Source organism: Brachyistius frenatus, unplaced genomic scaffold (assembly GCF_029030835.1).
Source record: "Brachyistius frenatus isolate BFR_SWC_R1_liver_20210118 unplaced genomic scaffold, ASM2903083v1 Contig_30, whole genome shotgun sequence".
In the NCBI taxonomy this organism is placed as follows: domain Eukaryota; kingdom Metazoa; phylum Chordata; class Actinopteri; family Embiotocidae; genus Brachyistius; species Brachyistius frenatus.
This window is the reverse complement of record NW_027210629.1, coordinates 1,146,665-1,162,114: the sequence shown is the minus strand read 5'-3', so window position 1 is coordinate 1,162,114 and position 15,450 is coordinate 1,146,665. Positions and strand designations below refer to the sequence as shown.

At 40.2% G+C, this 15,450-nt stretch overlaps 1 protein-coding gene across 3 annotated transcripts in view; it reads right to left on the bottom strand.

Annotated features, from left to right (window-relative positions):
• Window positions 1-15,450, bottom strand: part of agtpbp1 (ATP/GTP binding carboxypeptidase 1) — a 28,216-nt gene that overhangs the window by 11,871 nt on the left and 895 nt on the right. For all 3 annotated transcript variants that reach the window (XM_069699444.1, XM_069699446.1, XM_069699445.1), the window contains exons 2-18: window positions 14,678-14,735; window positions 11,803-11,933; window positions 7,642-7,709; window positions 7,087-7,150; window positions 6,617-6,763; window positions 5,874-6,005; window positions 5,566-5,659; window positions 5,350-5,387; window positions 4,800-5,008; window positions 4,512-4,689; window positions 3,291-3,385; window positions 2,737-2,853; window positions 1,560-2,341; window positions 1,300-1,383; window positions 918-1,007; window positions 549-697; window positions 287-374 (exon numbers count right to left, since the gene is read on the bottom strand). In XM_069699444.1, coding sequence (XP_069555545.1) covers window positions 287-374; window positions 549-697; window positions 918-1,007; window positions 1,300-1,383; window positions 1,560-2,341; window positions 2,737-2,853; window positions 3,291-3,385; window positions 4,512-4,689; window positions 4,800-5,008; window positions 5,350-5,387; window positions 5,566-5,659; window positions 5,874-6,005; window positions 6,617-6,763; window positions 7,087-7,150; window positions 7,642-7,709; window positions 11,803-11,933; window positions 14,678-14,709 — 2,498 coding nt within the window. In that variant the 5' untranslated portion in view covers window positions 14,710-14,735. The remainder of the gene's footprint in view (window positions 1-286; window positions 375-548; window positions 698-917; window positions 1,008-1,299; window positions 1,384-1,559; window positions 2,342-2,736; window positions 2,854-3,290; window positions 3,386-4,511; window positions 4,690-4,799; window positions 5,009-5,349; window positions 5,388-5,565; window positions 5,660-5,873; window positions 6,006-6,616; window positions 6,764-7,086; window positions 7,151-7,641; window positions 7,710-11,802; window positions 11,934-14,677; window positions 14,736-15,450) is intronic.

The following is a 15,450-nucleotide window of genomic DNA, read 5'->3' as shown; positions in this document are numbered from 1 at the left end:
TCAATAAATTCTACCAAATTTACAATTAGTTTTTATGACAGTCAGAAATGTGTAAATATGTTCGTAATGCGGTCATAGTTAAAAGTGAGGATGTATTGGACTGCATTATATCGATAGGTGTTTTAACAGCTTTATGTCAGCAATAACCAAACATTAGAACCATCCTGAAATGATCTCTCTTTTTTTGTGATCTTGCCCTGTTGCCCTTGCAACTGTGATACTTATTGAAAGGTTTGTGTTTGGCCTAAATTTACCCCCAGGTCCATTGTATTCTCAGTGTACCCACTTGTAGTAACAGATGTCTGTTCCTGTTCTGACCCAGCGAGGTCTGCCACTGATCGCCTCCTGCACAGAGTACATCAGCACCTGCATGCCTGCGCACACGCACACACACAGAGACAGAGGCAAATTCACAACAATTAAGACATGTCTGATGCTCCACATTTTTGTCATATCTTTAAATTCAAGACTGTCTAATTCAATGTAATATTTATAAAAATCTACAAATGGTCACTTTGCTTTTGTCCAGATGTTGCCGTGCATCTCACCGTAGTTAAATTGGCTGTTTGACTTCTCACTGTTGATGATGTTGAAGCGGTAGGTAGTTCCAACACGCATACCACTCACTTCAAAGTAAAACCACTGGTGGTAGTGATTACTGTTGATGTCTGAATTCAGCACAAGGTCATATTCATATCTGGGGAAACACCACGAGGAGAACTGTGGACTTAAACATCATCAAACACAAACATATCTTTTGTTTTTAATCCAAATTCTGTCGAATTGAAGTGAGAAGTAGGTCAAATATAGTACAAGTTGACCACAGCTTTACATGTGAGTAATGTAAATAATACTGTATACACAATTGTGGATCTCTTTCTGTCTCCTGTGGAACCGATGTAACAATAACTACTTACTTCCTCACTTGAACTGCCTTCCTGAGGTTCCCAGACTCAAACTGAGAGTTGAACTTCAGTGATTCCCCATGGTCTTCAATCACAGGACAACTGTAACATAAAAAATATATATATATATATATATATATATATTTATGAGGGAGGACATTCTCTTGAGAAGTCATTACCCTTCTCAATACGTGGATGATAAATTTAAGTAATCTGCATTGTGAATGTCACCACTCTCAAGATTATCAGGAAGAGGACAAACTGTAGCTTTTGTCAGCGGGATAGCACTTAAATACAAATGCTGAAGCACTGGTGACAACAGTCATCATTCCTGCTCCATTTACCCACAGTGATGTCATGCTTTAAGTTAGCAGACTTAAGAAAAGGAACTCACCTGGGAATATCCAGGTCATAAACGACTTTATCCAGGATATCATTAGGATGAATCAACCTCTCAATGTCCTGGAATATTTTCGACCTGCAGAGTAAAATATATTTGGTTTAATTTTTTTCTGGTAAAAACAATGGTAAAGTCCACTCAATTTCCTTTTTCAGTTTTATTTTCCTGCTTTAAACTATGTAGTTTCTAATCAATAACTTAGATTTGATTGAAAATGATCTTTGCTAATCACCAGCTTTGTAAAAATATCTCACCTCTGTACACCGTAAACTCTCTCCATATGGGTTTCCCTGAATGTCGGGGCTACATGGCCAAAGTAGTCTGGGTAAGCCACTTCAGCGTACAGTGGAACAGAATGCGTCCCCTTCACCATCTCCACGTACAGGTCGGGGTCATGCAGTGGGAGGAGGAGGGCCGTGTCTGGCACCTCCAGAACTTCTCCCTCGCCCCCCTCATCCTCAGCACCCTCTGAGCCACAATCTGAACCCCAGTTACTGCCTCCTCCTCCTCCAACACGACGTGTAGTGATACCCCCCAGGAGCAAAGGAGACTGGATGTGCCTCGTAGCGCTGACTGGAGATCCTTCTTGTTTGACCTTTAATCCTTCGTCTGCATTCAGAGCCCCCTCCTCTTCCAGAGAGACACACTCCAATGCACGTGCTAGCTCCTGTTCTATCATCTGGCCTTGAGAAGGAGACCTGGTGAAGGAGGACATGGTCGTATGCCCGTCGGGAGTTGGAATGTGGGCCTCCTCTTTTTTGTCTTGGTCCGTGGTGAGGTGGATCGTGTCCAGTTCTAGAGGTGTTAGAGGAACAGGGAGGGTCGTAGTGGGAGCAGGAGGAGACGGTTGAGTGTGTTGTCCTTTGACGAAGTTGCAGTCCCCCTGAAAACTTGGTACGGCCATGTGCTTTGGGGACAGGGCTTGAGCTGTGGGCACTATGATTGGCCGAGTGGATCGTGTTGAGGCAGATGAAGAGGAAAAGCTTGCTGATGAAGACGTGGTGGAGGCACTCTTTGAGCATTCAAAGTTGTAACCCTGTATGAACAGTATGTTTATACAGTCAGAAAAAGTTAATTCTGAGCAGCCATGTGGCAAAAGAAAAAAGTCTCACACTAACTGTTGACAGACTAGAATGATGCCTGTGAGCAAATAAGATGTATAGTAAATATCACATGCTAAAACTACATATACCAACATACCTGATATCAAATACTGTCAACAGACCAACACACTGACAGGTTTGTATTAAATGTACGGTACTGTGCAAACATGTTAACCATTGTAGAGTGCCTTCATTATAATGCAATACCATCAGGAGTGAGTCTCAAATTCATTCTCCAGCATGACAATGGTCCCGAATATATAGTCACAGTTATATAGAACTATCTTCAGTGACAAGGACAACAAGGAGTCATGTAGAAAACACGAACCTGAAAGTCTTCTGATAGCTCCAGAAAGAATCTCTCATAGACCCTCAGCTCCTCGAATGGACGGGTAGGGCTCTTTTTGGGATGCAGCTTGTTAATGTCCGTCTCTATGTCATCATTCTGATTGACAGCACAGAAAAGAAGTCAAACTTCAGATCGCCTGTTATGCATTTGTATGCGAGATGGAGGAAATGAGTAACAAAAGAAAAACAGATGATGTGAGAATAGCAAATGGTTGACATGTCTGACATCCTGTATAGTGTTTTGAAAGTTATTAGCACTGGCTGATAAGTTGTGGTTGGTCAGTTATGACTGCCCTCTGCTGAACACTTCAAGAAGTGCACATATCAATAAGAGAATACATACAACTCATGGAATTTTCGTATCAAGTAATTCACAAAAGTGCCAATTATATCATATATAACAGCGCTTTTAAATATGAATCATGATGAACATCACTATCATATAGAGGAGAAATCCTCAACATTTTGAACAATAAGTACAACATTGTATAGTCATGTGAAATGTGGTGTGTGCATGCGAGTGCTGAGTATTACCGCAGAGTGATGATCCTTCTCATCCTCTTCATTCTCAGTATCCGTGTCTGCCTCCGTCTCCTCGTTATCGTCGCTTTCATCCACCACATCATCCACTGGGTACAACACACACATACACAGCGCTTATTTAACTAATATTTTACATTTTTCTTCGTCCTAGCATGAGGTTTATTATTTTCCAAAATGTGTGTAGGGCTGGCACATAACCAGACTAGTAGTACCCTGATAATTTTGGTCAATGAGTCTCATTGCTTTGACAGGAACAGAGAAAATGGGAACAAAAGAAGATGTGAGCAGCCATGATCACAAGATGAGTGGTCAAGTGAAAGAAGAAATTCTGAGCACATTTCTTCTGATATAGATTCAAAACTAGCCGGTGCCCTGACTGACAAATCAATGTAATGGCGGCATCTCACAGTTTCACTCAGTTTAGGGAATATGCTGTTCACGAGTCAGCACTTTGCACTAAGGCTGAGGCTGTTTCTGGGTTGCCAATCGAAGCCGTTATTGTATTTGCGATGTACATTGCTGTTTTTATTGAGTTCTTGTTTGATTGTTTACTCAACAAAGCACAAAGGGAGGAACACAACTGAAACTAAATTCAAGATTCAAAAAAATTTTATTAGGAAATTTTGTATTAAATTAAATTGAGGAAAAAGGAAAAAAGCTTGAATATTTAACCAGACAGCCTGTGGACATGATGTAGGAAGCAAATTAGTTGAGGACAATGTAAGTATACATACGTATTGTACATATACAATACAGTATGTCTACTAGTAAGCAAGCAAGCACTATGCAATGTGCACTAAGCATCTTTATTGCCAAACACATGTCATGTGTTAATTTGGTGAAGTTTAGAGTATGATGTGAGGTAAATGAGAAGGCAATAGTGAGTGAATCTATGTAATCTGAGGATTACGTACGTCTTACCCTTCTTTAAGGGCTTGTTGAAGAGCTGATGATTTGGTCTTCCTGTAAGGCACATTGTGTGCAGCAGTGTCAAGAGTGTTGCAATTAACCATTTAGTCGGTCCAGGGATATAAGCATTATTTATGTCCGTGTGGTATGAAGGATTGACTCTTGCAGCAAATGACTGCATTGAAACTGTGTCTATGTCGGACTGTGTAATCACACATGAAAGGCGTGCACATACACTGTGATAAGCTGCGGCACACTTGAGTGAACAGTGTGTATGTTTGCGAGTGTGTCCTGCGTCCTCACCCCCAGGTGGCTGGCTGTACAGCTGTGCCACAGGCCCAGCAGCAGGTACATGTGGCAGCTGGTAGTGGAAGGCCGATTTGATGGTTGGCAGAGGCAGACGGTTCTTCGGAAAACACTTCCTCATGATGAGGCTTGAAGTGTTAACCAGAGGATCCAGAGTCCGCACCGGGAGACACTCCTAGAAATCACCCAGCAAGTAGAGCGTAACTGAGACCCTGTGGGTGTGTGCAGAACCTATGTGATGCTGGCTTTAATCGCTTGCCGTTAATGTATCATTTCCTCACTCACAGTGGAGGAGTTGTAGAGGATCCTCATGCCATCAGCCTCGATGAAAGCCTTCCTGCCGAGTTTGATGTTGGTAATGTTTCGAAGGCAGACCAGTAGCCCTTTGCGAATCAGCATGTGGCGATGCCGCGTGTCATTGCGATGCCAATCAAGGTACAGCGCAAGCAAAACAGGCACATGGCCTCCATCCACTGCACGGCGAGCGTTAGTTCCTGCACAGGGAAGTAGAAGAAAAAGCAGAGAAAGCACTGATACATATGACTTTGCCACTGTGGGATGGGATAAAGAGAGGAATGGTGAATGATAGTGAAAACAGCAAGTAGTATACAGTTCAGTACATGGGGGAGAGTTGGAGGTTAGTTAACTTGAAATCCATGTTCAATTACAGTATTTGCTTCAGAGCAGGACAAAAAAAATCTGTCATGGACAGACAAAGGGTTAATGAGGATGGAGGTGAGCAGAAGGGAGCTTGACTGCACAGACTGAAACACTAATTAAAGATCACTAAGCTACTGAAGAGTCAAAATTCAATGCTACAAAGCACATTACTCACTGGATTTGAGCAGTGCTCCCAGTGCGTCCAGAGCTACCCTGTTGATTTAGAAACAAGGCAAATGGGTTACATGGTCTGTCACACAAACGTCAATGACAGATGTTAAAAAAAAAAACTCTTGTCAGAAAGAGGCCACAGAGATGTAGCCTGTGGATGTCACTGGCTTGTTATGACACAGCAGCATTCATGCAGGGTAATTAACAGACAGACACTCACTTGAGCAGGCTGGTGTTCTTCTTGCTGTACGGTGTGACAACCTTGAACATAAGTTCCACCACTCCGTTCTTGCCCAAAGAAATAGCATTCACCGCTTTATAGGAGCAGACACAAAAGTGACACAATATCAGGCAAAAGGAGAAATAGTCATCAAATACAACTAAACAGTTATAAGAACTGGTATATTTACAGGATTTGTGTCAGTTTGCTGTCAGAGATTCTGAAGCATTTCTTGAGAAAAATCAGCTTGGACTCTAAGTGAGATAGGTACATTTGTAAAGTGTATTTAAAACATTAAAGTTACTCACAGTTGGAAGAGTAAACCCTGAGAACCTGCAGGCAGGGCAGAAGCAGCTTGTTATTCTGTAGGTTCTGTTTCATCAAGTTGATGGTGACGTTCAGAGCTCCACTCAAACGTGCCTTCACTCCAAACTTTCTGTCTGAACACACAACTGAAATGTTAGTGTGCAGAAAATAAACACTTGATTTTCAGTGTTTTGTTTCTCTTTACTTTGTGTAACTTCTTTGATCACAAGTTGCGCTACAGGATGTTTATGACAGTACAATAATGAGCATCATGACCTTTGACTGGGAACATGCACATTAACGCTTGTTGAACTAGAAATATTCTGCTGGGAAAGTGGAGATGTGGGTTCGATGTCACTCGACATGGCAGCATTTGTGGTGGAAGAAAGACATGTAATCGCTTCAAAAATAAGGTGAGATAGCCAGACTTGGTTGACTAGTCCTTTGTTAATCGTTAAAAACTGCAGAACATCAACACATGTAGACATGCAGTTTCGAGATAATATTGACTTCCTGAGCTCCATTTCACCTCTGTGTTGGTTTATATGAATGATGACCAGGTTGTTTGTCACTTTTCGGTGTTCTGACAGCAGGAATAGAGCAGATTTTCTGGGGGCTGCCATGTTCTCTATTAAATGTCTAGAAAGCAAGCATTAGTTGCTCATCCACTGTGTGTATTAGTGCACTCGGTGTGTGTGTGTGTGCGTGTGTGTGTGCTAGACTCTGAGACTGATATGAAGCATACCTTTAGAGCCAACCTTGGCCAGCAGCGAGTGGAGTTGCAACATGAGTTCCTCACTGGGAGACAGCTCTTTATTGGCGGTGATCAGAATCTGGAATAATATTCCTGTTCCTCCTTTGGATACAAACACTCCCACCCTGCGACCTCGACCTACGACAGAAAACAAACAGTAAAACAGCATTAAGTGTGGTAAAATTTAATTCAGGCTAAGATTAGAACCAGTCGGGAAAAAACATTGGTATTGTATTGCAGCTAAATTCACAATTTACTAACACTAAACCATTTTTAGAGAGACAAATTAATTGTTTCTCTCTTTAGAACATGTTTAGCATATTTATTTAAAAGTAACCACTTTGCATGTACCTACAAATACCTTTTTAAAGCACGGGAGTTGGTGTTATCAGCTCTCAAAATCAGGCCATGAATGGCTTTTCAGTTTTTAGGGTAAAAAAAAAAGAGAAAACTCAACTCACCCACAGTCAGCAGCTCACTAAGAATGTACAAGATGTTCAGGGTGGTCTGCACATCACTCGTATTCTGTCAAAGTCATACACTTCAGTCAAATTAAATCCTTTGCAGAGAAAACAAGTCAGGCACTCTTTCATAAAGCAATGTGTGAGGCTACCGTTTAAAACTCAAATCATGGAAGTCTACCGGATCAATGAGAATGTATGATGTTTCAGATGAAGGGAAATATATACTTTTTAAGAACTCATGGTGTCACATTTTGCAAAACGCGTTGGACAATAATCTATTTCTAAAATGTTTTCACAATTACATAACAAAATCCTAAAAACTATAGTTTACGTATGCAACGGTCAAAGCACACTTTTGCCCTAAGATCAGCTTCTCAGACTACATATTGTCTTCAATAGGCTCCATTCTGGGTTTAATTGATTCTGTATGAATAGGAAAAATAATAACTTTTATTAGAAACCACTTGATCCCTTTGTCAAACTGTTAAAAACACATACTGTTTTACAGCATAATGATGTAGTGAGCTAAATTGTGTTGATGAATGAGCTAACCTCCAGTGAAGACAGGATGACCTCCATTCCACTGGACCCTTTGGACATGACCTCTTTTCCACTCTTCTCTGAAACACAAAACAAAGTAAAAATGATTATAAATAGAAACTGTCCTACTCAATAAAATGCGAAAAAGGTTAAGAGGTCTTCCTACAGCCCTGCTCTTTCCTTTCTTTGTCCCTCTCTCCACCTCTTTAAACCGACCGCTTGCCTTGTAATTTAAGAGCTGCCAGATTCCTGTCCTCTTTGAAGAGGCAGTGTTGGTCCTCTGCTCCAAACACAAGACAAGGAGAAGGGAAATAACTGCCGTACACCAACAACAAACATTGAAGTGGATCTTAAATACAGCAAATGTGATTTTCTGACAAAATAAAACACTAAAATACACATAAAATATGAGTTAAAGACTTAATTGTCACATTAACTGTTGTTAGATTTTTTTTTTTGTAAGGCAGCAGATTTTGCCAGAATCTTGTGACTTCTTATCACAAGAAACTCAAATGTAGGATTATATCACTTGTTGATAATCCTACCCATGTGAGGGTTTGTGTCTGGCACGACATGCTGTCACTGATTGGAAATGCACCATAACAGTAGGTGTATGTGGAGATTAAATGTATAAAGTACGCAGCTTTTATGATTTATGATCCCTCTCCCAATAGCATGAGAAAATTAAATTACCAACCAGAGTATGAGGGATATGTGTTCACAAACTTGCATATCTGTGTATGTGGATACACTCACACACATTAGTGCCTTGGCGAGCAGTGGCCTCTTAAAACATATTTGTCATGTCAGACTTTTTAAAGCGCAAAACAAAATGACATTTCAACACTTCAAAGAAAAAACCATGAGGGGTTACACACGGGAACATCACTAGAAAAAAAAAAAAAATAGTAATAACAACAATGACATTAATAATAATCATTCAAATAGTAATAATAATTTGCTCCAAATGTTTTATCATGAACTGTAGTGATTTTATTTTGCTTGTAAAACTGTATGCTCTTAGAATAATTAACTCAATTTAAAGATGGCACAATGACCTGTTGCTCTTTAATTTAACTACAAATCTGTCATTAATGTATTTTCTATTTTGAGATTGTAGTGATTAGTCAGTTTAGGTTGACTTGCTAAAAGCAACACACATTAACTGATACCCCCATAGTTGTGTGTGTGTTGCTTTTAGCAGTCAGAGTGGTTGTACTAAACCAACTTCCCACCCTCACTTGATCCAACCAAAGTGAAACATGTAAAATATCTGAAACAGAAGCACTCACTGAATAGCCATCATAGATAATGTCTTGTGAAAATCTGTTCTTTGGAGAAGTTTTCTTTTTGCTGGCAGGTGAGATATTAATCAGCTCAATTTGTTAATTTATCTGAAATAATCTTCTTCATTCTGGATCCTACCTGGTGGCTCAGAGGAGACCACAGGGCAACAGTATCTCTTGGTGTAGTAGTACTCCATTTCATAAAAAACGTCTGAAGCTGAAAAGATGTCCTAGTTCCAAAATCCCAGGTTCACTTCCAATGAAGTCCTCAAACTTTAGGTCTTCTGTGAATCGAACAGCTAAGAGTTTTATGCTCAAATGTATATTTTGGCTAAAGATAAATCACTTATTATTCCCCGATACCTCTAAGGTTAGAGGTAAACTCTATAAATGGTCAATCCAAACCACTTTCTCTTCAACCATGGACCCACATGCTGCACTTAAAGGCCGTAACCTGTAATCTGCACCTCCCCTTGCACGCTACCAGAAACTAAACCACAGACTGCCTCTATAGAAAACTGACAACTGTTTAAGATATCTCTCTTCAGGCAGAGGGGGTAGAGGGCGCAGGCAACTACTTCACACTCAAGTGAAAACTGACACTAAATTTCTGTCAGCAAATATAAGTCATAAAGCAAACTGCATTTTTTTAAGATTGAATTTCTTCCCCACTAATCCAAACCATAACCTCTATGTGTGCGGAGCGACTGTTTGTATTGACTTTAAATATCTTTTCATCAGATATATGAGTTTATGGCTACCCCTCTAACAACTTCTGAGTTTCCATTTTTCTTGCTTGTGGCATCTCTTGAATGCCTCCTAAGCTCCTATAAGACTCTGAACTTGAGACAAGAGTACAGTAAAGTCCTTCCAGGGGTGTATAGTTACTGGGAAAAGGGTCACAGACCCCCTCCACTTCCCTCTGACCAACGTCACACTCTTAGCCTCAAGTTGAGGCTGCAGGCAGGGTGTGACAGGCAGCTGAGCAGTAGAGGAGGGAGGAACAGCTGATGTGTCATGATTGATAGCGTCACAGACAGGAGCCTTTCCACTGCGCCAATCAGTCATGATGGATCAACTGTGAATTTACTTTAAAGACGGAGGAAGCAACACATTTTGGGAAGGGAAGAGATGAAATTCATGAAAAGTAAAAGGGGAGAGGTTCAAAACAAGTTCAAGGTAAGCCAGCAGGTGCAACATGATGATTCAGCAGAATTCCTCACTTCACACCAAGACTCAACTGAAAACTATTAGCTCCAGAGCAACATTAATTAGTTACAATCAAAACATTGAGTTTGTGATTTGGCATCCACATAAAGAGAGACAGAAAAAACACAACTCTCTGCAAGTATCAGGTTTTTTTTTTTTTTTTTTTTTAGTAGTGTTTCAATATTTGATCTTTTTTGTCACTAAAATAACAGTTAATAACCATTTCTAGTTTTTATAGTCTATAAAACATCCCAAAGTAGCACAAAATAAACGTTACTCCAAGAGCCGCAAATTCTTCGTATTGCTTGTGTTGTACAACCAAAAACAGTGTAAGAAGTTAAGGGGGGCAAAGGGCAAAATCCTCACTTTGGAGAAGTAATAACCTGACAATGCTTAGTATCTTTACTTGATAAATGAAGGACAAGAATAAACAAGAGTCAAAACTATTGTAATTTTGTTAGTTTGGCATCTCCATTAATTAACCGATTGTTTGAGCAGTACAACAATAATGTTTGCGTCAGAGATTTCGATTCATCCGAGAAGGGCGGCTCCCTAACAAACAGAGACACACTCGTGTTTCAGTGTGTTTGACACTGTGATGTGGAACAAAGCCTTCTTCTTCTGCTCTCCTTTCAAAGAGTAATCAGAGATTGGGAGACACCATATCAATCCACACACACCTTGACTACCGCTGCACTAACCCATCTCCATTTACACTGCAAATGCACTGAACAAGTTTTTAATGAATTAATCGACCCGGCCTGACAAGCTGGAGATATTCTAATGTGAAAGCTGAACAACACCAGTTTTACACGTTCAAGTCTTTTTACAAGTGTTGGGGGAATTACAACTGCATATGTGACAAAAGAAAGACTTCTGTGGCTTCTGATAAACTGCTTCAAATCATGTCACTTTAATTAACATCTAGCTGCCAACTAAAAGTTCTAAAACAAATCTGGCAGTGTGGAGAAAGAAAGAAGTGAGTTTATCAGACCTCAACATGCTGTTCCCCATCTCTGCCCGAGACAAGTGGCTCAAGGTTAAGACTTTATCAGCGTAACATACACAAATCGCTGACCCAGCCGTTGTCTATCATGTTGCATTGTGGGTAATGTAGATACAAGTTTTTGACAGAAAGACACGCAGACTAATCCGGCCGATAAATTTGATTCTGCTGCATTCCATATGACGATAAATGGGTCGAGTACTCTTATAAATCTGCATGCAGCCTATCTCTTCCGCCTTCTTCTCTTCTTAATTCCAGGTATTTTAGCCAAAACCAACCTGAAACCATAATCAGACCAAACATTGTGAAGCCATATAAGGTGGGCTAAATTCTTTATTTTATTATATATAAAAAGTGGTTCCTTCTTTTACACTTGAACACAACTTATTGTTTTGCAAATTGCAGAGAACACTTTTTATTATAACTTATTACAACGCATGATTATTATGAAGGTATGAATCACTGCCAGCGATGCAATTTAAGGCAAGGACTGCCCACTGATATCGCATTTAGCTAACTATTAAAAAAAAACATAATACAGATGTCAATTCATCTCATTCTCTAAACAAATACGTAAATAAACAGAAAAAGAATTGGCTTTTTCTATTGTTTCCATTGGAATACACTACATTACATCTTTGTGTTAGTGTGAGTGTGTTTGCATGCTCTAACCCTGGGTCTGTATGAGATGAAGGATCTTTGTGGTGATCTGTCTTGCCATTTCGACATCCCTCACCATGGCCTCTCCATTCATCCTCTCCAGTTGGCCCAGGAGCATCAGGACCCTGGAGTTACTGGGAACACTGGAAACGCACACAAACATTTTTACCTTTAGGAATAATGTATAAAGCAGGACAATCCTGTTGTATGTAACCAGATGATCCTCCATGCCCAGCATTATAAGAGAAGGATGGATTAGTTTTATGACACTAGTGCGACAAAGCACTGGGTGACACTGGAGAATGAATATAAAGAATCCCCTCATATGTGCAAATGACCTCATGTGCTCCCAGTGAGTTAAATTTGTCTTCGCCAAAAAACAGATTCAAAACAAAATCAACCTCATTTGCGAAACAGGACAGTGCCAACAATTACAAATGTGCAACCCACATTTAAATACAGTTTGAGTATGTCTTCATGTTTTTCGTGATCATTTTAACAAAGCTGATTATTAAGGCTGTCGTCTGCTGCTTCACTATTTCTGGAGTACTGATCCATCCTTCTCTTTTAATCTTAGCACAGCGGCACTGGGCTGGAAAAACGAGGTTAGAGGTCAGTTGTTGGTATAGCAAAGGCAAAAACTGGAAAGGGAATCCAAACTTTGATCAAACCCAGTGGAGCAAAATGTCTCATATGTCCTTATAAAGAGAGAGAGAGCGATACCGAGAGAAGAACGGAGGACGTGTGAGCTAGAGATTGACTTAGAAAGATTGTTAAGAGTGAGGGGAGAATGGAGGAAAACAAAGACATACAGTGGTGTGAAAAAGTGTTTGCCCCCTTCCTGATTTCCAATTTTTTTTGCATGTCTGTCACACTTAAATGTTTCAGATCATCAAACAAATTTAAATATTAGTCAAAGATAACACAAGTAAACACAAAATGCAGTTTTTAAATGAAGGTTTTTATTATTAAGGGAGAAAAAAAAAATCCAAACCCACATGGCCCTGTATGAAAAAGTGTTTGCACCCTCCTGTTAAAACATAACTTAACTGTGGTTTATCACACCTGAGTTCAATTTCTCTCACCACACCCAGGCCTGATTACTGCCACACCTGTTCTCAATCAAGAAATCACTTAAATAGGACCTGCCTGATAAAGTGAAGTCGACCAAAAGATCCTCAAAAGCTAGACATCATGCCGAGATCCAAAGAAATTCAGGAATAAATGAGAAAGAAAGTAATTGAGATCTTATCAGTCTGGAAAAGGTTCTAAAGCCATTTCTAAAGCTTTGGGACTCGTGAGAGCCATTATCCACAAATGGAGAAAACATGGAACAGCGGTGAACCTTCCCAGGAGTGGTCGGCCGACCAAAATTACCCAAAGACAGCAACGACGACTCATCCGAGAGGTCACAAAAGACCCCACAACAACATCCAAAGAACTGCAGGCCTCACTTGCCTCAGTTAAGGTCAGTGTTCATGACTCCACCATAAGAAAGAGACTGGGCAAAAATGGCCCGCATGGCAGAGTTCCAAGACCAAAACCACCACTGAGCAAAAAGAACATTAAGGCTCGTCTCATTTTTGCCAGAAAACATCTCGATGATCCCCAAGACTTTTGGGAAAATACTCTGTGGACTGACGAGACAAAAGTTGAACTTTTTGTAAGGTGTGTGTCCCGTTACATCTGGCGTAAAAGTAACACCGCATTTTAGAAAAAGAACATCATACCAACAGTAAAATATGGTGGTGGTAGTGTGATGGTCTGGGGCTGTTTTGCTGCTTCAGGACCTGGAAGACTTGCTGTGATAAATGGAACCATGAATTCTTCTGTCTACCAGAAAATCCTGAAGGAGAATGTCCGGCCATCTGTTCGTGACCTCAAGCTGAAGCCAACTTGGGTTCTGCAGCAGGACAATGATCCAAAACACACCAGCAAGTCCACCTCTGAATGGCTGAAGAAAAACAAAATGAAGACTTTGGAGTGGCTTAGTCAAAGTCCTGACCTAAATCCTATTGAGATGCTGCGGCATGACCTTAAAAAGGTGGTTGGTGCTGGAAAACCCTCCAATGTGGCTGAATTACAACAACTCTGCAAAGATGAGTGGGCCAGAATTCCTCCACAGCTGTAAAAGACTCATTGCAAGTTATCGCAAACGCTTGATTGCAGTTGTTGCTGCTAAGGGTGGTCCAACCAGTTATTAGGTTTAGAGGGCAAACACTTTTTCACACAGGGCCACGTGGGTTTGGATTTTTTTTCTCCCTTAATAATAAAAAAAACCTTCATTTAAAAACTGCATTTTGTGTTTACTCGTGTTATCTTTGACTAATATTTAAATTTGTTTGATGATCTGAAACATTTAAGTGTGACAGACATGCAAAAAAAGAAATCAGGAAGTGGGCAAACACTTTCACACCACTGTAGAGCCTAAATAAATACACCGCCTAAGTCACATGGAGGAACAAACATTAAGTAGAAAAAATTATAAATATTCAATCTTGAAGAGACCAAATACAAAAAAAACAGCATATTACCTCAGCAATATGACAAATGCATATGGCCATTTCTTTAGCGATTATCTACAGCACACTACACTGTTGCACAAACACGCACTTTCTCTCTCACATTCACAGAGAACAACAAGAAGAAAAAGAGCAGGGACTAAACGTGGTTACAAAGGATATTAAAAGGTAAAATAATAGAAGAGCAGAATTGCTACATAAAACCAAGTGATCACTGAGAGGCAGAGATTACTGTATGTGGACAGATGTTTGTGACTACAGCTCTCGCAGACAAGCAAGTGCAGCCATATCACAACCTGTGCATGTTTTTGTGTCTGGATCTGAAATTACATTTTATTTTCATTTTGAACAGAAAAGCAACTCACCCCTTCTCCGTGGCCATTTTGGGTCTGTTCATTTTAACACATCAACATCTCATGCCGTCTGCAAGAGGAAAAAAAAAAAAAAAAAAAATTAAGACTTCACTGTCGAAAAAGGACACGCATAAACATTCTGTACAAGTTTAGAAACAAGCGTAATCAACCTTTACCCCCGTGTGCCGAAAGCGTTCCCGCTGGACTCTGTTGTAATGTCAGGCTGTAGCCAGCCCTGCAACTATGCCAAAAAACACTTGCCTAAGGAGCAAAACATCCCATAGCTGTAAATGTCTTAGTTTGTGAATGTGCTCGTCCAGGGTGTACCTGCTGAGCAATGCGGGTCTTCACAATGTGCAGCTCAAAGTAGCTATACCGGGACAGAAAAACCATCAGATACACCAGCACCTCTTGGCTGATTTGACACAAAACAAAGGGGCTGCCAGACTTGCTGCAGATCTCAAATGTCCAGAGACAAAAGAGAGTCGTGGCCAAGTTAATTTAAATGCGGGGTTTTAAAAAGATTATTTGCATTCAGATGTAAATCATTAAATAACAAGCCAAAACTTATTGCAGCATCATTCAGCAAAAGAAAAAGACGAGTACAGCAATGGCTACGGCTTAGTGTAATGCATTTTCACAGGTGTCCTCGATTAGGTCGGACAGAAGCCTCAATGGGGTTAAGATGAGATGACTCATAAACAATGCTGCTGTAAAACTATCAGTCATTACTAGTGCCAAACAATGGTACTCTGTAAAAGGAGATTTGTGCAACAAATTACAAT